Genomic DNA, 24408 nt, shown 5'->3' on the forward strand with positions numbered 1-24408 from the left:
AGGCAAACATTTTCAAAAATCACAATGCGGGTAAAGAAATAAAAAAAAAGTAGTGTCCAAATGCGTTACATGTGTTACAGCTGTCAACTATTTTCAAAAGGGCAGATGAAGTCCTTCACCAAAAGTGCAATCATTAATGATGTCTTTCTGGGTCCATGGGTTGTTTGCTCCAATTGGGGAGGCTTAGCCACATCATTCTCAAGCCACATCAAGCTCTCCAGTACCACAAATACTGTAGAATAATCAGGAGAAACTTGTGCAGTCCGCAACTTCATTAAGTGTCCTCATCTCCACTAGCTTTGTGGCCAGAGGATGCATGCATGGCGTTGCGTGTGAAAGGGGTCAGCCCAGCCCACACCACTCAGCACTTTGGCCCCTTGCAATTTGTGCCTCAGCTCCTGGGCCAGCGGCCCAAAAGAAAGAGCAAGACTTTTCCCAAATCACAAGGTAAACAGTCCTTCCACATTTGATATCGCCTCGGCATTCCGAGCACACTGGGACACAACACAGCTTCCTGGGGATGGTGATTGGGGGTGGGGGGGGTGTTTCCTGTGCTACGAAGCAGTGAGGGACGGAGGGAGCAGGGGAAGAGACCAGAGGGGAGAACCAGGGCACTATTGCTCATAAGCCAACCTTTACATAACCTCCTCTTTAGGAGCAGAAACAGAGCGGTGTATGGTGGGTGTGTGTGGTGTTGGGGGGGGTGTTTATTGATCTTAGTCACACACATATTGTAAAGAGGAACTTTGGTACAACCCTTTAGCACGCTATGGGAATATCAGGGAAGTCATAGCAAACAGCGGCTGGTTCCACGCTCTGGTTTGTTATCAGGAACTGGTGACATAAGAGAGGAATATACTGTAGATAGATGTTATGACTGGCCGTTAGCGTGCCATTTATTACTACTGCGTGCTATTTACTACTATTAGTGTCACTTGCGCAATCTTGGACTACTCCCCGTCTGTGTAAGCCTTTGCACACTACACCATTTTGAAAAACGTTTTGGAGTTTTGTTTATCCAATTGGCAATGCATCGTTATATTATAATATATATTATTATACTGTTGAGCATCTTTTACTGCCACATAAAATGCATGTACATTTCACTTGGTAAATAAAACCGATTCTGACAGATTCAACCAGATGCTAGCTACACATACACAACTTAGTGAAATGAAATGTACAGCGTATACATTACAATGCTTTGAGCGATTCAGTCGTGTGGGGCTCTCCCCTCTCCATTGTTCGTCAAACACAAGTATGAAAGCAAGCAAACTATGCAGACAGGGTCATGATCCGAAATTGTTCAAGCAGACTTCCTGACGTGATGCAGTCAGTGGGCAGATTTTAACCGCTATTTAACCAGGCAAGCTGACCAAGAACATAGTTACTTAGACTAAATCTTAGAGCAACTACATCCAGGTAGGTAGTAGACTGAACAAAAACGACATAATTGCTTGCATGCTTACTGGCCTTGAATTGAATGTCTCTGATGAGTCCCCTATTACACCTCCCACATCAGCTTTCATACTGTCTGAATGAAAGGGAATGGATAACTCCATCTACTTACAAACAGGTATTTGTAGTACGACAGGGCGATATGGACAAAATAAAAATATTTGATATTTTTTTATCCCACGATTTTGTAACACATTTTTCACCCGGTGCAAATTGCCTAAACTGTAATCCAGGGCGCTACTCTCCCTCTGCCAACCTGGGGAGAGCCCTGAACTCTATAGCTTACTTCAATGCTTGAGGAATGAGACCAGGTTGGGATGCACACGCAGATCCGACACACCAAAGATCCGATATGCGGGAACAACGGACATGCGCTGTCGGAACTAAAGCCTGTACCCACCTGTCCACCAGGATTACTGCCCGTTTTTGTGAGGGGCCTAGGGGACACGAGGGGGAACATGGAACCTCCACACAGATTACCCAATTACCCCCTTTTATTGGAATGTCACAGGGTATTTGAGGGTTGATGGGCCGGCTGGTTGGCAGGCGGACATCACACTCATGTCACCATGACTAAGCCATAACCATATAGTTACACCGAATCTCAATGTGTCATCATGGCATCGGCAAACAAATCAGTCTGCTCCATCCATATAATGTTAATCACCATTATGTGTTTGGAAATTAAAATAGGTGCTTCATGACATGGCGTGCGTGCATGCGTGCACCCATCTTTAGGTTCACAGTGGCATTTGCATAATGTGCAGGGACATGGGATGAGGAAGAGTGTTAGATAATATGTGAGTATGTGAGCTTAGGTTACATTTCCTTTGAAACACACACCACAGAATATACATGTTTTGCTTGGTCAACAGATGAAAGCTGTTATGACCATGATTGGGCAAATACTCTATGACACTATGCAATTTCACACTATAGCCTTCGCTCTGTGATAAAAAAGTGCCAATAGGGAAAGTGCCGAAAGGGTCTAGTTAGTATAACATAATACAGCAATTTCACTTCAGCCCCAAATTAAGGATCTGGGCTAGTTTTTCAACCCATCAAGAACAGGAAAGCATCCGAGTCATTTTAGATTTTAACCAATTTAAACCATTATTTTATTACTTTGGATATTCAAAAATGGTGAAAATGTGTGCAAATCATTTGTGTGACCCATGTGACATATCTGATGCATGCTCTTTGCGTCTGGGGGTCCCTGGAATTATTTTGGGATTGAAGTCAGCAAAAAAATGTAAACGCTTTTTCATCCACAAGCCGTTTAAAAACCAGGAAGAGGCGCAGTGTGGCCAGTGTGGATGCAGGCTTTCGGATGACTAACTATATGCGCTGTAACAGCCTACCATGTCAGCGGCCGCAGATGCACACCAACCCGTGCATAAGCATTTCACTGCTGTGTTGACTACAACGTCATGCTACCAACAAGTGGACTGGAGAAGCACTATTTTCTTATACAAAATAATCATCATGACATGATGAAAATGGACACCAACATCATACGCAGGGGTGCACACAAGCGGTACGCCAGTGCGCATGAGTCGTCAAAATTCATTCTGCGCTGTCAATCAAGCGCCGGGAAGCGCATCTGCGTACCAACAGCTGGCGCCGCCCAGAATGATTATTATGGCCAGAATACTAGTAAAATCTGTAGCGAGAGCATTTCCCACCGACTGCCAATCAAAGTACGTCTTGCACAAGTGCACTGGCCATTGTGGCCAATCACAGCGCGTCCTTACTCAAACGAGGGAGGATCCATTTCCATGCTGCTCGCTGCTGGGAGGAGGGCGGTTCGGTTGACAGGAGTTTACTACTGAGAAATCCTGACAAAAATGGTTCGGCTTCTCCGTTTCAGATGTGGAGCAAACTAAAAAGTAAAAGTTGTAAAAGGGGATGCTTTGCACTCTTCCCATTCGCCGCTGTGCTTATGTTTGTTTTCCGGGTGCTGGAGCAAGTTGCTCGTGTGCGATGCCGTCTCTCACAGCCTAGGCACCGTAGCCTGGCTAATGAGCCAGACTCAAATCACACTGTCGTGATTCGGTCTGGCTTATAGGCACCAGCCACCGACTTTTTACCGGTACAGGTTTTAGTTCCGACAGTGGGAAGAGTGCAAAGCATTGCGGACTGGCACTGCTGCTGCAGCCTGCACAACATGAAGCTTATCAACATGACAACACCGTGTCCCGACATACTGTCCCTTATTATCGTAAAGTCGGGTAGTGTACACTGTTTATTTTTGCACCGAGGAGCCATGTGTGTCTAACTGTCTGAGTCTGACTGTACGTTGCCTCGGTAAAAACAAAAGGGAAGCCTGACGTATGCTTCGCCGTACGACCGACGTGTATGTTAAACAAATAGCTGATCTGCAAGCTCACAACGTGTCGCCTCCGCAACACGTTGTGAGCTAGTAGATCGGCTATTTAAATATATATACATATATATATTTTTTTTTAAAGTACCTAAATATTGCTTTGATGCTCATATTATCCTTAGGAAGTATTAAGTTGTTTTTATTAGAATATGCATTTAGGGCTGGACCACACATGGACCTAGTTGCAATTTCCAACTCTAGATTTTTTTTTATAATGGTATGAATCTAGAGTTGCAATACCCTCCATTGACTCACCAGTCCCCACCTATCCAATAAATATAGTTTTTCTATAAGTTATTCATGCATCCCTCTTTTATCCATCCAGCGAGACGGGTCGCCGCATTTTAGGAGCACCAAGTAACTCCTCCAGGTACTCCTCAGAGTACTAGACCAAAAAAAAGTTGTGTGCACCCCTGATCATACGGCCCGAGGTCTAATAGCGGACCGAAACTCTAGTTTGTAGAATTGGCCTCAGGTTCTAAAGGGTGAATATGTCTTGTAATTTGTAGATTGGCAAATGGCTATTTTTGCCATTTGTGAGACACCGTCATAAACACTGACACTGTATAAAATAGGGCATTCATGTATGAATAAACAGATGAAATATTGAGTTAGGTTCTGCCCGACAGCAACGATAGCCAATGCCACAAATAGGGCTACACCCATTATATGGTCATTTCATGAGCTTTACTATCCCTGGGGGGGGTTCAACAGTTAATAAGTAGAGTGGGTGTGTAGAGTCCACACACACTGAATTATTCTCCCATAGTGAGTTTTACAGACAAGGGGGAAAAAAAACTCTGAGGAAGAGCCAATATGCTTAATTCTTTCTCTCCCACATCCGTATATATACGTACCGCCCAGCTAGGGGATGTTATTTGCCAAGTCTGTGTGTGTATATATAGAAATCACACCCGTGTGAACTGAGTGGTGTAAGGTCTTATATAGGACTGATCAACTGTGGTCTGACGTAATGTCTGGCGTAATGAAATCACACCCGTGTGAACTGGGTGACCATAGCAACCATGCTAATTTTTTGGTACGGACAGACACGTAAACTAACAGCCAGTTGTAGGAGTGGTTTACACCACTCAAAAAATGGACCCCAACGTATACTCTGTGTATATAATGGTTGAGCTCCACAGCATCTTTTAACACATTTTGTGCCCAAGACGTCTGTGGACGTCTTGGGTATTACCGCACGTGCATAGCCCAAGACGTCTGTGGACGTCTTTGATTTTTTATTTTTTTAAAAATCAAAACAATGATTTTTGTGTTTGTGTTTTCGCCATTGAGAATGCATTTGGCGTTTAAATTAAATAACTCAGAAACTATAAAACATTTCAAAGTAAAAAGTTCCAGCATGTGTCTCCACAGTCAGCTGAATTATAAAAAAAAAATCACACCCGTGTGAACTGAGTGGTGTAAGGTCTTAGATAGCCTGTCTGACGTAATGAAATCATGTCTGACGTAATGAAATCACACCCGGGTGAACAGGGTGAACATAGCAACCATGCTCATTTTTTCTGCACAGACTAACAAAGCCAGTTGACGTAATGAAATCACACCCGGGTGAACAGGGTGAACATAGCAACCATGCTCATTTTTTCTGCACAACAAAGCCAGTTGTAGGAGTGGTTTACACCACTCAAAAAATGTGAATGGATTTTCTAGGTGAAAGTGATTTTTGGCAGTTTTGTGTGGGCTCTCAATAGATCTGGTTGCTATGCAACGCCTACGTCACCACCAGCTATGAGACGTTAAATCTCATGTCAGTTTGCCTCGGTTACAAGCTGGCTTTTCAAACCTCCATAAGTCGGAATCCAGGAGAGCTGTCCATGGTGGATCTTCAGCCATTCAAAGTTCGGTCTGTCATTTGTGACTTTGTAGCCGCGTCGCGTCGGGGGACGATCCACCGATCCAGTGTGTGGACTCTCCGTTATGAGGTAGGCTACCCAAGCAAAAATAACCAAATTATGACATTCAGCCACAGTTATGGCACCGAATAATTTAGCATCATTCTGATGCCGTTTCATAACCCCTGCTCTGCAAGCTGCCCATCCACTCACCTTTACGTTGGCTGGCAACTGGAACACTGGGAGCGTTGTTGGCCGAGTGACTGGTCCTATCTGGAACACTGGGAGCGTTGTTGGCCGAGTGACTGGTCCTATCTGGAACACTGGGAGTGTTGTTGGCCGAGTGACTGGTCCTATTGCTCTGGCCAGCAGGTGTGGAGTATGTGGGGTCAGGTTCTGTTGTAGCTGGCTGGGAAACATCATTGGTCCTGTTGGCACCATTCTCATCTAGGAACTTTAGCTCCTTAATGTCCATGGCACTGCATCAAGACACACAAGCCGATTTGAAAAAGAGAAGAGAACCCGCACACTCATCTGCTCCAAAAGTTATACTTTATATGGACAACGTTTCGAGCCAAGGCTCTTCATCTGGTCGAACTCCTACTGCTACTTTTGAACCCAGCACCTCTACCAAATGATGTGCGTATTCTATTAGTTTTTTTTTTTACATAAGCCGATTTGACCTGCTTTCCAAAATAAGATAGTAGCAAGAAGGAAAAAAAATAAAAATTAAGAAATTACTGCTACATGCTAGAGTTGTGGTTCCCAAACGGTGTGCAATTTAATGTATGGGGTTTTTTTACAGTCTTTTCTGGTATAAAAACACATTGAAAAGCTCAAAGCACATTGCAAATTGTGCAATGACACATGAGAGTAATCATTATTTTTGCCATTTTATTTTATTTGTTAAAGTATGATATAGTTTAAGCAGCTACACTTTATTTGACATTTCAAAATAAAGATACATGTTGATTACAGGCATGCAAACAGGCCCATGAAAAAAATATATGCGAACTTCCTCCAAGGAGGCCGGAGGAGACCAAAATGTCAAAAAGAATTATAAACATAAATGAAAACAGTAAATGAAAAAACACAGCCCTCTCACGGATTAGAAGGACAATATCAGTCAACAGAAAAAAGGACGGGTGTTTTCGATGATGGTTAAAATGGAGTTTGACGTTATAATGGGTTTGTATAGGAAGTTGGCAGGACAGCAAAAAGGAATATCAAATATCTAAATACTGAATCAAGCAACTTCAAAAAACGTATGGGGTGTTCACATAAGCCCGAGTAGACAATAAAATGGCCAAAAGTATTTTTGAAAGTGAAATATCCCTTTAATGCTTTTCAGGCCAAGGACCCCCAGTGAAAATAGGTCAATATAATGGGTCCCGGAAGTTCGGAACCCAGGGGTGGTCTTTTAGATGAGTCCCGCTTCAACGACGTTAGGAGTCATATTTTGTGCAAAGTATATGCAAAGTAAATTAAATAGCATCAAATTACAGTACAGTGCCGAGTACAGTAGTGCGTCCATGGGACCCCCAGAAAGGTCCACGGATGGGTCCATTATCAATAATCTGCGTTTTGGGATGCAAAATGCACCCTATTAGCATCAGCCATTAGCTGCGAGAAAGATGAAGCAGGGCCACCCACTACATATATTTATTGTATATAATTGCTGCCAATGAAACTTTATAATTGAATTCCTGCTGTTTTACACTTAGGTAGCTACTACGACACATGAATTTACTCACTCAGGGTGGACCATGGATGTCTATATTCTTGAATCGTTATAGGGCGACCCTTACCTGAAAGTAATCTCAGGAACGGCACACTTCACCCCATTGTGGTATGCCTCCCTCAGAGAGATGGTCTGTTTGGACTGGTCCACTCTGGACACGGCTCCCTGGTAAACTCCCAGGGTTGGCCCGCAGTATATAGACACCACACTACCCAGCCAGTCTGCTGAGGCCATTCTCTTCACACTACACCATGAACACACACACACAACACACAAGATGTCTAAAGATATGTGCCATGAATATGATAGGATACAAGATTACCACAATACAGAATTCCTCCTGGTGCATTTGAGCCCATATGTTGGGTACCCTCCCCCCATCTGTTTACTGTACATATTTGTACAGTAAAGTCTTTTCTGTCTTTTCTGGGGAAAAAAAACACAGGTCAGGTTACTATTTGGCCTCACTCCCCGAACACACCTTAGTGTTGACGACGACACCACCAAGATGCAACCCAGATTCAGCACAAACAAGGGACTAAATTAATTTCGCTCCTATGCCACCAAAATGTGGAACGCCCTACCAAAATTGCGAATCCCTTGACTCGTTCAAAAACGGTCAAAGGGCACCTACAGACTAACCTGACTCCGCCAGATGGGGCAGCAGAGAGTACACTGGGTTCCCCCCTCCTGCTCCCATCTGGGAACTCTCAGGCAGACTTGATGCCCGGCCACAAAACGGCCTGGTCAATCAGCAGCCGCTATCCCGCCTCTAGCTGCTGCTGATTGGCCAGTTACCTACAGACGGCTGCAATTCGAAACTGGCCCCCGTAAAATCTGAATCCCCCACCCACCCCATTTTCCCCTCACTATATGCTTTTTACTATGATGATTTCCTATTTTTGGCTAGAAGTGTTTATTTGTACGTCTCTAAATGTTATGATGAATTGAACATGGTGGACCCTATTGTAAACAAGTGTAATGCTTTATGGTGTCGTCCACAATTAACAGTTTTGTATCGAGTTGTGCTTGAAATGTACTGTAATTATCTAATCTGTTAATACATTCTTCAATCAATCAATCAACTTGCAACAGGAGCAGTTCCTATTGAGTGAAATATTATATAAAATATATTTTAGGTGTAGAGAGCAAGTATAATGTTTTAACATATGTGTCTTATTAGCCAGGGATCCTTTTAAATGTTTCTATGAATTGACTACAAAAGAACCCCAACTAGCATGGTTCACATGACGCTAATGATTATGACGGTCATGTTTCATGTTTCAGGGCTAGACCCTAGCCCCATATGTGCCCTCTCCTAGCCCTGGTCCAGTGCTTACAGCGAATCTCTCTCGACTCGCTGTAAGCACTGGCTCATTCTGTAGCTCCGATGAGCGTAGGGGCACATATGGGGCTAGGTTAGACCCTAGCCCCATATGTGCCCTCTCCCTACGCTCATTCTGTAGCTCCGAGCTACAGAATGAGCGTAGGGAGAGGGCACATGGGGCTAGGTTAGACCCCAACAAGCCATAGGCTTTCTTGGATAAATCCTTTTAGCAGACTTTGTATTGTATTGTACTTCCCTGTGCTTGTTAATGCAAACTGTTAAAAGTAATCAAGCAACTAGCCCCATATGTGCCCTCTCCCTACGCTCATTCTGTAGCTCGGAGCTACAGAATGAGCGTAGGGAGAGGGCACATATGGGGCTATCAAGCAACCAGACTACCAATGTACTTTATCAAGTCTGACTTTTATACTTTATCATACGAAAGTAAAAGTCAAGACTCGATCAAATGCATCTATGATAGTCTTGGTCCAAGGCTAGCTACTATAGTAAACACAACGACCTGTCAGTGTCATCAACCTATTGTCGTTATCTGAAATGTAGCTGTAAATCCCGTTAAGAACATGTTCTATTAAAGTCACACACAAAAACGTCAATGCTCATCATCGTTAATAAAACAGCATTTAACAGTCAGCCACCTTCATAATAATAACTTGAGTTAACATACCGCTAACATTAGCTTAGCTAGCTGGTTTGTTGCACTGCGTTACTGACCTGTTGCAGAGGCGTTAACTGTTTCTTCCAAGCGAAAGGGAGACGGAACACATTCGAGTTCGACCTAGCGCAGACAAAAAACCATCAACAGACAGTCACCCAGATAATGAGGAAATATTTGATTTCCTAAACAATCTCCTGGTTCCAATTTAGCCTGATGAGCTGTAGGATTATTTGTTGTTTTCCGGGTTTAAAAACCTCACTTCCGGTGAGTGACTCACGTGGGTTTGTTTTGAGCAAATTGCATGAGAGTAGCCAAAAATACGTAAAATATGTACCTGCAATATTGAGTGATTTCTTTGCACACTGACTAGCCTATATCAAAAAGAAATATGAGAAATACACATAATAAAATATTAATATATCTTTAAATAATATACAAAAAAGTATTTGGGATCAGAATGTCTGAATGGAAGTTTTTAAATATCATTATTGGTGTTGCATGGGATGAAACCCCTCACCAGATAACATTAACCATGCAGTTCTGGGGTGTTTTAGAGGTGCCATTCAAAGGGTCTGATAGTTTGATCCTAATGCATAATCAAATTCGACCAAACGTTTTCTAATCTGTGCGGATAGTATTGAGATAGGTGGCAATTTCACTAAATCCAACTTCTGTTTGAAACCCTTTTAATAGGCACATGATATCATATCATAGATTTTCAATGTCAGAAATATTGAATCAATGATGTTGTGATAAAGGGTATTTCTTGTTCTCACTGAAGATACATATTTTGTCCAGCTCAACATACATAATAGCATTTAAATCAAATCAAATATGTTGATTTCAATAAAAGTTTTAATCATTTTTTAATCAAATATCTAATATCTGAAAAAGTCCCAAAAACAGAAAACATGTTATGTTGTGCATTAGAACTTTTCTTCTTTTCTTTTCTAATCATATTGATAATCTCACACTAAACTAATCTAATAATCTAGTAAACTATAGTAAATTAATCTAACTAATCTCACACTAAATTAGCTAACTATGAAAAATAATTCAAGCAAGCTCCACCTTACAGTAACATGTATAGTGCATACACACTGATGCTTTGGTAGGGAAAATAATCTAATGATGTCACTGTTTAATAATATTATATAATTTAATGGTGCATTTATATAGCACCTTTATCCAAGGCGCTTTAAAGAGATTGTGCATTACATTCACCCATTCTCACACCGATGCCGGAGGAAACGATGCAAGGCACCAACTTGCACATCGGGAGCAAGTAAGGGTTCAGAGTCTTGCTCAAGGACACTTCGACACTAACTCTGGGGGAGCCCGGGTTTGAACTGGGAAGCTTGCGGTTCCCTGCAACCGGTCACTCTACCCCTGAGCCACTGCCTGCCACCCCAATTTAAGTACATTTTGTTCCTAATACTTTTACTTAAATGCAATTTTTCATCCAGGACTTTTACTTGCAGTAATTTTTCATTGCTGTATTGGTACTTTTATTTAGGTAAATGATCTGAGTACTCCACCTATGTGTGTTTGTGTGTGTGCGTGAGTGCGTGCATGCGTGCGTGCGTGTGCAGGCACATACAGGGGGGTGGGGGGACTTTTGGGGCTTGGGCACCTGCCCTTTTGCCTCAGAGTGTCCCTTTGCCACCAAAATAAATTGGCGGGCTGTAAAACAAATACCACGAATGAGCTGATTTGAATGTTGACATTGTAATGAGAACTTATTGCTTATTCTACTATTCAATGATGACATGGGGCAAGTTATTGTGGATTGTGGAACATCTTGCTCCATTAGCATAAGACATTCAATCTAGGCCACTATAGGCCTACTACATCTGTGTGTGTGTGTGTGTGTGTGTGTGTGTGTGTGTGTGTGTGTGTGTGTGTGTGTGTGTGTGTGTGTGTGTGTGTGTGTGTGTGTGTGTGTGTGTGTGTGTGTGTGTGTGTGTGTGTGTGCATAAGGATGAGCATTTGGACATTGTTTGGTATAGTTTCTGACTGGTTACCTGAGTGATTATGTTTACTTTTGTTTTGTAGGTTAATGTAATATATTCCATTTTTTGTAGGCTACTTGTTTTTTTTTAACTAAAGTGTTACCGTATTTTTAGAAAAGTCTCCTGTGGATAGGTTGTGAAAACTAGCACTCGTGCTAACACACTGTAAGCAAAATAAACATAAACATTTAACCTTTGGACTGTGGGCAGTTAACCGCGGATAACCGTCTATGATAACGTCATGTCAATAAATAAGGTTGCAGTCCTATATGTGGCCAGTTCAAATAGGACCTAAACATATTCTAACATATCTCATTCTGTAAGGTTGATTTCGTCTCTTCAAATGTTTTTTCTTTATTAGGTATTGTAAAATATTGTATTGTATGAGGAACAAGATTATATTTAAAGTTACGGTTAACCGTTTAACTGTCCTATACCCCCAGAAATGTATGAAGCAAGACAACAGAAACAAAAGGAAACGTGTCACACTTCTTTTATTCCTGTGAATGACTAAATGATGCACTGTACACAAGTCCTTCATTGCATGTTACAAAATCAATTATATTAACAAAAACAACTTCACTGCTATATTCAGTAAAACTCTTTTGGTATTCAGACAAATCAGCTGCACGGTAAAATCACAAACATATACAAATGTTAGGAACGTAAAAATGACTTTACAAAAATGCAAATACACAAAAAAGTCACATTTTGGGACATATAGCTTCAGTGTCTTACATAATACAGTGAAATGAAATATATTTAGCTTAGAAGTGGTATCGCATCACCTGAATGACAGCTTTATATATAGGCACATTTAAATGCAAAAACACAAATGTCAAATTTGCTGGAACAAACATGCCTGTTATGCAGATCATATAACATCCCCAACACGGAGCCAACAGCTAGTCAGCTAAGTGTTTTATAACTGCTACTGAGTGGTGTTGAGCCAAAAGGATGTGTTACATGAGCTGGGACTTAATACTGAGTGGAAGCATTTAACTAGGGGACAGGAAAGGTAATCTGTGTCTAGCCTCTGCTGGTACCAGGTAGCTGGTACCTGTAGGAACTGAAACATGGAAAGCTCCCATGTGAACTTCTCAACATGATTCTCATGTCTGCCATTCCTACACATGCCCCTTCCATGCATGCCTCAGTGCCCACAACGGCTTTATAAATAAAGCCTCCGTCTGTGAAGGCAGCATCGTCCCCGGCTTATTAATCACAACTGGACTAATATCAGAGTCTACATAATAAACCACCTACAAACATAGTGTGGAACAATAGCATCATTCCTCAGTCCTTGCTCGTAGGTTGGCCCTCAGGTGGCAGCGTTTGTGTTTCATAGTGAGACCATACTCAGGAGTCAAGTCCAGCTGTTGACCAGGCATAGCGTAGAAGTGTATCCTCTGGACGAGTATGGCCAAGAAAAGGTAGCATTCGTTCCGTGCGATGACCTCGCCGATGCAGCGTCGCTTACCCATGCCAAAAACCATCACCTTCTCGCCCTCCAGCTTGTTGAGTTCTGTGCCGTCGGCACTCAGGAAACGGTCTGGGTCGAAAGAGGATGGATCTTTCCACAGCTCACTGTGAAGAATTAGATAACTAACGTAAGCTCGAGAAACGAGGGAGTCACAGACATGAGACTGCCTGTCATGATACATCAAGGTTTCTCAACCGGTGGGGTTGACACTCAGCATTGGATAATGAGATGTTCTGACAGGGTCTCAAATCAATAACAGCTTTAAAAGGGGGATTGCTGTGTACTTAGGTTAGTTGTGTTATTGTGTGACAATTCAATAAATCAATGTAAAGATCCTATATAAATTATGTGACATGTGATATAAGTGACATTATATCGCTTTGTTTGTGCTCCAAGCAGCATGAACAGAGACAATTTAAAAGATTGTTTTTTTGTGCATGTGCATTTGTGCATGTGTATTTTCTGAGTTACAGTACAATAAATTCACCAAATGTCACTTGTATAGGTTCTGCACTGATTTTTTATCATGTCCAGGCAGTCTGAATGTACCTTATATGTTTAACACAGAATGTGGATCTTACTACAAAACAAGCTCACGTTTCTGAGAAGCTGAGAAGCTTAGAAGCTCTGTACTATCATACTTACGGGTCATGATTGATCTGCCACTGATTGATGAAGACACAGGTATCTTTGGGGATGAAATAGCCATTGAGGGATGTGTCTTTAGTGGTGCTACAAATACAAGAAAGAGCATTTACTGTCATATGACATATTTTCTCTCTGATACTCTCTGATAGGCCTACTGTGTACTAACTAACTGGTTGGTTTCCAATTCACATTAGGGCCACGCATCCTAATAACAAATTTCAGTCGGGGTGGGCAACTTTTGCGGGCCCATGATCACTTAGCCGTTTCACAACACTGCCGTGATCACCCAGTGCCAGACAGTGAAAACCACATTATTATATGACATATTATTATAGGCTGGTAATTACAATAGTTCAAGCATAGAATAAGTGAATAATTTAACCACATATACCCTGGTGGCCCTAGTGTAAATTAGATCTACATGTTCTAAATGTATTGCTCAATATGGTAGTGCTCAATGTGCCACAATGCAATGCATTGTGAGCTTGTACACTTATTTCCGTTGATTGTGGTGGTTAATAATAACCACACAACAAAAAAAACAAGACAAATTATGAGTCAATAATTTAATATCAAACGTTATGACTATCTGGGGAGAAATGTTGCATGTATTTTTTATCAACTCAATCTGATCACCTGGCAGATCAAAAAGAAGTGGTTGACCATTCCTGTTTCATAGTGTAGATTATAACTAAAAATACATCGCATGGATGCACCTGGGACATATCCTCAGTGATGTATCCTGAGGTCAACGGGGTTTCGGGTCTACCAACATCATACCCCTCACTCAGGCGACCCAGCCGGGGTTGATCAAATCCCGATTTACGTCTCAGTAGCTACCCTCGATCAATCCATCAGGGAATGAGCAAGGCCACACAATCCGTTGCTCCGGAACTAATCTGCCGGGACTGGGAGAACCAAATTCTGGCACGTGGAAGGACTAGGCTCTGTGGGTTGACTCCTGTCCGGTTAGGGTTAGGGTCTCACCAGGCCCAGGACCTGTGTGTTGCACGAGACTCCCAGCACCAGGCACTTCATTCAGGAGTGGTGGATTATAATGGCCCTCCTAAAGGGGGCTTCCGCTTCCTCCTCACAGAGGACACAGGCTGGGGCGCTAACCCATACTGCTCACCCGGGTGCCGTCTACATTCCGGCTGTCACCCGTCTCTCCGGTGGTCACCAGACTATACCCGGTTGTCACATAGTCTATTAAACTTACCAGTGTGGGATGGTGAAAGGCAGGAAGGAAGAGTGACGGAAGGTTTCAAGGATAAATGCATCCAGGAGAGGCAGACTTGATCTGTCAGAAATACGAGGACTGCGATTCAATCCCACTTCATCCTCTGTTGAGAAACAATGAGATAACAGTGAATATCAGGCAGGGTGGGAAATGCATTGTGTAAAGTCTACATGTGCTATGATATTTGTTAGTGATCTGACACTAAACAATTAGTGGCTTGTAATAATATCATTTTGCATTCAGACAATATGTGTGAGCTGCATGCTGAGAATTAATCTATTTGGCAGTTAGGATTAATTGAATAGTACATTTATACTGTATATTAAGTAATTAGGACATTATTGTCCTTCAGTTGAGCTCTATTTATACAGGTTATACTGTGTGTGTGTGTGTGTGTGTGTGTGTGTGTGTGTGTGTGTGTGTGTGTGTGTGTGTGTGTGTGTGTGTGTGTGTGTGTGTGTGCGTGTGTGCGTGCGTCTGTGTGAGAGAGAATTCATTTAAAGTGTCCATTTATATTTATGTTTGCCAATTGCACTGAGTAGAACAACTTTCATGTTAGAAATGGTATGCATGCAGCATATCAAATGCCATGCATCATCATGCATCATGAAGTTCTAAATTAGTCCATGGAGGGATTGAGAATGAGACCCCAATGACAGTTTGGTTGCATATGGTGACTAATACCGGTGTAACATCAATCCTATTGATGTCTCTTTCAGTCTTGAGTAAAATACAGTTACACTTACTCAGTTCTTGGTAAAGCCTTTCTTGGATCTCTGGATAAGCCACCAGGTACATTACAGACCAAGACAATGCAGTACTGACTGTGTCAAAACCTGTGAAAGAAACAGAACTCTATGATGCCACCATATATTCTTTCTTTGCTTTTTGTCATGTTTCGTTGTGTATTATCATTCACAAGTGGAGGAACTGAACTTACCAGCTCCGAACAAGTCATTGACAATGCCGACAATCTTCTCATCAGACATCTGAATATTGGAGTTTTCATCCAACTTCCGGTCATCACAGTGATCAATGAGGGAATCTGTGATGTCACGAATATTGTCCTGAAAACAGACCGACAGACAACGGGTAAGCTAATGTAGGCTACATTACAGAGACAGTTTTGTGTCTTGCAGCACAATTATTTTATGTAAAATATAGTTTAATGGAATCAAGGGCATTTTGGTAAGGATTTATAGTTCCATGTACCTTATTATGAGTAGCATAGTGCTCACTGACGATCTTCTGCACAAAGTTATTGAAACGTTCATTGATAGCTATAAATTTCTTCATGGTAATACTGGGGAGGAAGCGCAGAATGGGTATAAAGTCTGCAGGATTACCGCTGGCGACCACCTTCCCAAACTCATCAACCATTGAGACCAAACTGACCAGCTCCTGGTCATCGTGGTCGTAGCGCCGGCCAAAGCACATTCCACAGATGACATTGGCAACAGACACCACAATGTGACGGAAGGGGTCAAAGCTGCCGTCGGTCTTCATGACCTTGTGTAGTTGCTTGACGAGGTACTCTCCCTCTTTGCAGACGTGTTCCTCCAACATGCAGGAGTACTCGGGGGTCGTGCCCTCAAGGCTGGAGAAGGAACGCAGGGCATTCATGGCCAGCTTGCGGCGGGCACGCCACACACTAGCCTGGTCAGTGCTGAAGGACAGACTTTTCCCGTCGCTGATGAACTGGAAGCTGTACAGGTCCGGCCTGCCAGCAAACTCTTCCCCTTGTTTGATGAGAGCTTGCCGCACTGTCTCACGCCCGCTCAGGACAACCACTGGACGCATGCCAATTTGTATCTGGTAGACAGGGCCGAAGCGCTTGCTCATTGCAGTCAGGCTGAGGTGAGGCTTGCTGCCCACCTCCAGCACGTTTCCGATGATGGGCAGGGGTCTGGGTCCTGGGAGCCGACGGAGCCCCTCTGGGATCTCGGTGTGGAAGCACTTGAGCATCAGGTAAACCAGACAAACAGTTGCCATAGCCACCAAACTCTCACATATAGACACTGCACCGATGAAGGGCAGGATCATGAATGCCATGACTATAATTCCACTTCAATACAACCTGGAAGTAGACAGACGGGATGTTACTATGGAGATGTTAGGGTTAAGTAATCATGCAGGTTTTAGTAATCATTTGATATAATTGCATGTTGAAGAATATACAATTAGTATGCAAACCATTGCAGTTTACATCTAGTAGGCTACATATCACAGAATTAAATAAATAAAACACTGATGAAATATATTATATATATTGTACTATTTTCAATATAATTTCCAAACACTCCTAAAATATATTTCCCATCATAAACAACAAGCTATTGGGTGTTCTGTAAAGCATTCAGTAATGATTTGCACAAAGTATGCCTACCTTATAGTGGAAGATAACAAATTAGTAATCCTTTCAGATGAGCAAAGGCATGCCAAGTTAATAACAATATTAGCTATAGGACATGTATTGTCCCAGTTAACTCTCTTTCTGTCTCCAAAACAGAGAATGGGCACTTCTTATATACAGCCTTCCTTGGTTTCATTGGTTGTTGTTGTCTATGACGTAACACTCTCTCTCTCTCTCTCTCTCTCTCTCTCTCTCTCTCTCTCTCTCTCTCTCTCTCTCTCTCTCTCTCTCTCTCTCTCTCTCTCTCGATTATACACACGCTGTGTCACGCACGCACCTCTCGCTCACTCTGCGGTAGTTGAAAGACTCAGAGGTGCCATAAAAGATTTCAGCCAAGACTTGCAACTAGTAAACTACAGAAGGGAAGGTGGAGTGAAAATTAGACAGAACTAGAAAAAGTGCCCTTCTGGGCACAGGTCTCCACCAGGAGGATATGAGTGTGTGTGATGTTTGGCAAAATGTTTAGGAGTAATAGAAACATGTTTTTTTGTTTGTTCATTTTGTTGAGGAAATGCAGAGCCAGATCACTCATAGCATCTCTGAGGCCAATTAGGCTATAATTGGCTAGGATATGAAATATCGGACAGATCCGACTTGAGCACATGACCATTACTGTGTAACGATTTGTGAGATTTTTGGACAGAATCTGGAGGAGTAATATAAAAAAAAATATTTTACAAAAGTCGGCCTCCTGGTGGCGCTATAAAAGGCAGATGCGGAAAATGCAGGTCAAAGGTTTGTCCTTGGCCTCTAGGGAGTGTGCATGCAACGTTTCACGCAGATCGGTGCAGTTTTAGGTAAAACATGTGAAAAGCTGCCTCATGGTGGCGCTATAACAGGCCGTTCTGGAAAATGTGGGGCAGAGGTTCATCGTTGGCATCCAGGGAGTGTGTGTGCAAAGTTTGGCATCGACTGGGTTAACGGTGCCGGAGATTAGCTGGTAACAGACGGACAGAAGGACGGACGGACGGACACACACACACACGGACGGAGTGCAAAACATACTCTCTCCCCATGCCTTCGGCCTGGTGGAGACAATAAAAAGTAGGCCTATATGTCTTATTCGAACAAATGATGAAGTTAGAATGTAAAAAGACCTATAGGGCTAGGACATTTGTCTAAAATGGTGTAAAATCACAAATTAAAAAAACCCAAGGCTGTTACCAAATTGCATTTTAGTATTAGTAAGCTATGAGACCATAGTTTAAGTCCTGTAGGAGACATTACCATCCGTCTCTAGTTTTAGACCCGTAGGCAAGGAGTTCCAAAGGTTTGCCCCCTTTACTGAGAAGGTATACTGTCCGAAAGAATTGTTACACCGGGGAACAATACAGTTACCACCACTTGTTGAGGCTTGTGTAGTTGCTCTACCAGAGCTCGGAAGACTATCAACCAGTCCAGAGAACAAAGGTGAAACATGACCATGTAAACATTTAGAAAAACAATTTGATGGTAGAAAAAACATTTCCAAACGTAAAAAGGTTGTGTTTTTTTTTTAAATACCACAAAGGTGCCATCTCATCGGTTTTTGATCCATGATTTTTATAGCCTGTTTGTATAATGATGTTATTGGTTTTAAGACAGAGAGTATTGTGACCATGTAAGGCTGAAAATCATAGCGTGCATGTAGGCTACAGCTGTGCAGTTTTGTCCCTTCTAATGTGACGAAAACAATTTCAATTTTGTTTAACCTTCTTGCATATGTGCTTTACCTGCTTTTCAAATTTTAGGTTTTTATCCAAGATACTGTAATTCCTAAATATTTTACTTATTTTACACTCATTTCAACAAGTTTCATTTTTGATGCGCACCTCAAAGGTACATGTCATTCTGTAAGGTTGTTTTCTTCTCTTCAAATGTTTTTACCTTTATTAGGTATTGTAGAATATTGTATGAGGAACATAGATTGACGGTTAACCGTTTAACTGTCCTATACCCCCAGAAATGCCTGAAGCAAGACAACGGAAACAACAGGAAACGTGTCACACTTCTTTTATTCCTGTGACTAAAGTCCTTCATTGCATGTTACAAAATCAATTATAATAACAAAAACAACTTCACTGCTATATTCAGTAAAACTCTTTTGGTAATAAGACAAATCATACAGCTGCACAGTAAAACAATATCATCATCACAAATATAAACACATTTTAGGAACATAAAAATGACTTTACAAAAATGCAAATACACAAAAAAAGTCACATTTTGGGATACCATCATAGCTTCAGTGTCTTACATAATACAGTAAAATAAAATATAGTTAGCTTAGAAGTGGAATCGTATCACCTGAATGACAGTTTATAGGCACATATAATTGTACTTTTATTTTTTTCTTAAATACAAAAACACAAATGTCAAATTTGCTGGGACAAACATGCCTGTTATGTGCAGATCCCCGACACGGAGCCAACAGCAAGTCTCCGCCGGCTAAGTGTTTTATAACTGCTACTGAGTGGTGTTGAGCCAAGAGGATGTGTTACATGAGCTGGGACTTAATACTGAGTGGAAGCATTTAACTAGGGGACAGGAAAGATAATCTGTGTCTAGCCTCTGCTGGTAGAATTTAGAAACACCAGCTACCCGTAGGAACTGAAACATGGAAAGCTCTCACGTGAACTTCTCAACATGATTCTCATGTCTGCCATTCCTAAAGATGCCCCTTCCATGCAATAGCCTCAGTCAGTGCCCACAGCGGCATTATAAATAAAGCCTCCGTCTGTGAAGGAAGCATCGTCCCCGGCTTATTAATCACAACTGGACTAATATCAGAGTCTACATAATAAACCTACAAACATAGTGTGGAACAATAGTATCATTCCTCAGTCCTTGCTCGTAGGGTGGCCCTCAGGTGGCAGCGTTTGTGTTTCATAGTGAGACCATACTCGGCAGTCATGTCCAGCGGTTGACCAGGCATAGCGTAGAAGTGTATCCTCTGGACGAGTATGGCCAAGAAGAGGTAGCATTCGTTCCGTGCGATGACCTCGCCGATGCAGCGTCGCTTACCCATGCCGAAAATCATCACCTTCTCGCCCTCCAGCTTGTTGAGTTCTGTGCCGTCGGCACTCAGGAAACGGGCTGGGTCGAAAGAGCATGGATCTTTCCACAGCTCACTGTGAAGAATTAGATAACTAACGTAAGCTCGAGAAATGAGAGAGTCACAGACATGAGACTGTCATGACTCATGATACATCAAGGTTTCACAACCGATGGGGTTGACACTCAGCATTGGATAATGAGATGCTCTGATAGGGTCTCAAATAAATAACTTGAAAGAGGGATTATTGTGTAATTAGGTTAGTTGTGTTATTGTGTGACGATTCAATAAATCAATGTAAAGATCCTATATAAATTAAGTGACATATAATTGACATTATATCGCTTTGTTTATGCTCCAAGCAGCATGAACAGAGACCAATTGAAAGATGTCTTCTTCTTTTTTTACTCAAGTGGTACATGTATTTCACCAAAGCGAATATAGTGGCATCTAGTCCAGGACCCAGCTGGAGAAACAAGTACTATGTTGTTATTGCGTGTGCATTTACTGAGTTACAGTCACCAAATGTCACTTGTATATGTTCTGCACTTATTTTTTTATCATGTCCAGGCAGTCTGAATGTACCTTCTATGTTTAACACAGAATGTGGATCTTACTACAAAACAAGCTCACGTTTCTGAGAAGCTGAGAAGCTTAGAAGTTCTGTACTAGACATCATACTTACGGGTCATGATTGATCTGCCACTGATTGATGAAGACACAGGTATCTTTGGGGATGAAATAGCCATTGAGGGATGTGTCTTTAGTGGTGCTAAAAATAAAAGAAAGAGCATTTACAGTCATATGCCATATTTTCTCTCTGATACTTGCGATGGTTTGTTATGATTCCTGTGGTTTCCAATTCACATTAGGGCCACCCATCCTAATAACAAATTTAAGTCAGGGTAGGCAGCCTTTGCGGGCCCATGATCATCGCCATTTTCCAACACTGCCGTGATCACAGTGAAAACCACCTAAGCTTATACATAAGGCTGGTCATTACAATAGTTCAAGCATAGAATACATGTTTACAATTTAACCACATATGTATACCCTGGTGGCCCTATAGTGTAAATTAGATCTACATTTTGTGGTAGTGCTCAATGTGCCACAATGCAATGCATTGTGAGCTACATGTATTTCTGTTGATTGTAAGTGGTTAATAATAACCACATCACAAACAAACAAAAAAGATAATGAGTCAATAATTTAATATCAAACGTTAAGATAACTTCTGACTATCTAGGGAGAAATGTTGCATGTATTTTTGATCAACTCAATCTGATCACCTGGCAGATCAAAAAGAGGTGGTTGACCATTCCTGTTTCATAGTGTAGATTAAATTTACCAGTGTGGGATGGTGAAAGGCAGGAAGGAAGAGTGACGGAAGGTTTCAAGGATAAATGCATCCAGGAGAGGCAGACCTGATCTGTCAGAAATACGAGGACTGCGATTCAATCCCACTTTATCCTCTGTTGAGAAACAATGAGATAACAGTGAATATCAGGCAGGGTGGGAAATGCATTGTGTAAATTGTAAAGTGTACATTGTGCTATGATATTTTATTTGTTAGTGATCTGACACTAAACTATTAGTGGCTTGTAATAATGTATTTTTGCACTCAGACAAATGTGTGAGCTGCATGCTGAGAATTCATTTGGCACTTAGGAATAATTGAATAGTATATTTATACCATATATTAAGTTATTAGGACATTATTGTCCTTCAGTTGAGCAGCTAAGCTAAGCTAAGTGTGTGTGTGTGTGTGTGTGTGTGTGTGTGTGTGTGTGTGTGTGTGTGTGTGTGTGTGTGTGTGTGTGTGTGTGTGTGTGTGTGTGTGTGTGTGTGTGTGTGTGTGTGTGTGTGTGGAACAACTTTCATGTCAGAAATGGTATGCATGCAGCATATCATGGTTGACAAATACCACAATTCCCTAAGGTCTATCTTAGTCCATGGAGGGATTGAGAATGAGACCCCAATGACAGTTTGGTTGCATAGGTGACTAATACCGTTGTAACATCAATCCTATTGATGTCTCTTTCAGTCTTGAGTAAAATACAGTTACACTTACTCAGTTCTTGGTAAAGCCTTTCTTGGATCTCTGGATAAGCCACCAGGTACATTACAGACCAAGACAATGCAGTACTGACTGTGTCAAAACCTGTGAAAGAAACAGTACTCTATGATGCCACCATATATTTTTTCTTTGCTTTTTGTCATGTTTGTGTATGATCATTCACAAATCGAGGAACTGAACTTACCAGCTCCGAACAAGTCATTGACAATGCCGACAATCTTCTCATCAGACATCTGGATATTGGAGTTTTCATCCAACTTCCGGTCATCACAGTGATCAATGAGGGAATCTGTGATGTCACGAATATTGTCCTGAAAACAGACCGACAGACTGTCAGCAACGGGTAAGCTAATGTACATTACAGACACCGTTTTGTCAGTCATGTCTTGCAGCACAATTCTGTCATGTAAAATATAGTTTAATGGAATCAAGGGCATTTTGGTATGGATTTAGAGTTAGATGTACCTTATTATGAGTAGCATAGTGCTCACTGACGATCTTCTTCACAAAGTTGTTGAAACGATCATTGATATCTATAAACCTCTTCATGGTAATGCTGGGGAGGAAGCGCAGAATTGGTATAAAGTCTGCAGGATTACCGCTGCCGGCCACCTTCCCAAACTCATCACTTATGTTGACCAAACCGACCAGCTCCTGGTCATCGTGGTCGTAGCGCCGGCCAAAGCACATTCCACAGATGACATTGGCAACAGACACCACAATGTGACGGAAGGGGTCAAAGCTGCCGTCGGTTTTCATGACCTCGTGTAGCTGCTTGATGAGGTACTCTCCCTCTTTGCAGACGTGTTCCTCCAACATGCAGGAGTACTCGGGGGTCGTGCCCTCAAGGCTGGAGAAGGAACGCAGGGCACTCATGGCCAGCTTGCGGCGGGCACGCCACACACCAGCCTGGTCAGTGCTGAACGCCAAACTTTTCCCGTCGTTGATGAACTGGAAGCTGTACAGGTCCGGCCTGCCAGCAAACTCTTCCCCTTGTTTGATGAGAGCTTGCCGCACTGTCTCACTCCCGCTCAGGACCACCACTGGACGCATGCCAATTTGTATCTGGTAGACGGGGCCAAAGCGCTTGCTCATTGCAGTCAGGCTGAGGTGAGGCTTGCTGCCCACCTCCAGCACGTTTCCGATGATGGGCAGGGGTCTGGGTCCTGGGAGCCGACGGAGCCCCTCGGGTATCTCGGTGTGGAAGCACTTGAGCATCAGGTAAACCAGACAAACAGTTGCCGTAGCCACCAGACTCTCACATATAGACACTGCACCGATGAAGGGCAGGATCATGAGTGCCATGACTATAATTCCACTTCAATACAACCTGGAAGTAGACAGACGGGATGTTACTATGGAGATGTTAGGGTTAAGTAATCATTCAGGTTTTAGTAATCATTTGACTCTATATATTTGCAAAAATATACAATTAGTATGCAAACATCTAGTAGGCTACATATCACAGAATTATATAAATAAAACACTGATAAAATATATTATATTATTTCTACTATTTCTACTATTTTCAATATAATTACAAACACTCCTAAAATATATTTCCCATCATAAACAACAAGCTATTGGTTGTTCTGTAAAGCATTCAGCAATGATGTGCACAAAGTATGCCTACCTTATAGTGGAAGTTAGTAATCCTTTCAGATGAGCAAAGGCATGCGAAGTTAATAACAATATTAGGACAGGTATTGTCCCAGTTAACTCCCCTTCTGTCTCCAAAACAGAGAATGGGCACTTCTTTCTTATATACAGCCTTCCTTGGTTTCATTGGTTGTTGTTGTCTATGACGTAACACACACGCTCGCTCTCTCTCTCTCTCTCTCTCTCTCTCTCTCGCTCTCTCTCTCTCTCTCTCTCTCTCTCTCGACTATACACACGCATACCGTGTCACGCACACACGCGCTCCCTCTGCGGTAGTTGATAGACTCAGAGGTGCCAACCGTGCCATAAAAGATTTCAAAGCGAAGACGTGCAACTACAGAAGCTACGGAAGGTGGAGACGTGGAGTGAAAATTAAACAGAATAAAAAAGTAGGCCTA

At 42.1% G+C, this 24408-nt stretch overlaps 3 protein-coding genes across 5 annotated transcripts in view; all 3 read right to left on the reverse strand.

Annotated features, from left to right (window-relative positions):
• LOC306919112 (enhancer of mRNA-decapping protein 3-like) overlaps positions 1-9679 on the reverse strand; it is a 38236-nt gene extending 28557 nt beyond the window's left edge. Inside the window, exons 1-4 of one of the 2 annotated variants that reach the window (XM_079496140.1) lie at positions 9501-9679; positions 7509-7685; positions 5914-6179; positions 5652-5795 (exon numbers count right to left, since the gene is read on the reverse strand). In XM_079496140.1, the coding sequence (XP_079352266.1) occupies positions 5652-5795; positions 5914-6179; positions 7509-7675 (577 nt within the window). In that variant the 5' untranslated portion in view covers positions 7676-7685; positions 9501-9679. The remainder of the gene's footprint in view (positions 1-5651; positions 5796-5913; positions 6180-7508; positions 7686-9500) is intronic. The other variant, XM_079496141.1, reaches the window with a different exon arrangement.
• A 2253-nt stretch (positions 9680-11932) lies between these two features.
• On the reverse strand, positions 11933-24090 carry LOC306920209 (cytochrome P450 1A1-like). Of its 2 annotated transcripts, none has more exons than XM_079496884.1 (7): positions 23985-24090; positions 16040-16904; positions 15768-15894; positions 15574-15663; positions 14807-14930; positions 13585-13671; positions 11933-13043 (listed from the first exon to the last, which is right to left on the reverse strand). In XM_079496884.1, the coding sequence occupies exons 2-7, from the start codon at positions 16877-16879 to the stop codon at positions 12746-12748; spliced, it is 1566 nt and encodes a 521-aa protein (XP_079353010.1). In that variant the 5' UTR covers positions 16880-16904; positions 23985-24090; the 3' UTR covers positions 11933-12745. The 2 variants fall into 2 exon arrangements, with proteins under 2 accessions (XP_079353010.1, XP_079353009.1); XM_079496883.1 differs by lacking the exon at positions 23985-24090 and adding an exon at positions 17214-17331.
• LOC306920210 (cytochrome P450 1A1) lies at positions 19255-24081 on the reverse strand. The gene is made up of 7 exons (XM_079496885.1): positions 23985-24081; positions 22817-23681; positions 22536-22662; positions 22346-22435; positions 21623-21746; positions 20960-21046; positions 19255-20350 (listed from the first exon to the last, which is right to left on the reverse strand). Exons 2-7 carry the CDS (start codon positions 23654-23656, stop codon positions 20053-20055), a joined length of 1566 nt encoding a protein of 521 aa, XP_079353011.1. The 5' UTR covers positions 23657-23681; positions 23985-24081; the 3' UTR covers positions 19255-20052.
• Positions 24091-24408: the final 318 nt, after the last annotated feature.

The sequence above is a fragment of the Electrona antarctica genome (genome assembly GCF_951216825.1).
Source record: "Electrona antarctica genome assembly, chromosome: 3".
NCBI lineage: Eukaryota > Metazoa > Chordata > Actinopteri > Myctophiformes > Myctophidae > Electrona > Electrona antarctica.

Coding starts and splice junctions, on each gene's coding strand:
- LOC306920210 (XM_079496885.1), bottom strand. CDS start 23,656: ATGGCACTCATGATCCTGCCCTTCATCGGTGCAGTGTCTATATGTGAG. Junction 22,663..22,816: donor ACTATGCTACTCATAATAAG/GTACATCTAACT, acceptor GTCTGTTTTCAG/GACAATATTCGTGACATCAC. Junction 22,436..22,535: donor CAATGACTTGTTCGGAGCTG/GTAAGTTCAGTT, acceptor TTTCTTTCACAG/GTTTTGACACAGTCAGTACT.
- LOC306920209 (XM_079496884.1), bottom strand. CDS start 16,879: ATGGCATTCATGATCCTGCCCTTCATCGGTGCAGTGTCTATATGTGAG. Junction 14,931..15,573: donor AAGGCTTTACCAAGAACTGA/GTAAGTGTAACT, acceptor GTTTCTCAACAG/AGGATGAAGTGGGATTGAAT. Junction 13,044..13,584: donor TGGCAGATCAATCATGACCC/GTAAGTATGATA, acceptor AATTCTTCACAG/TGAGCTGTGGAAAGATCCAT.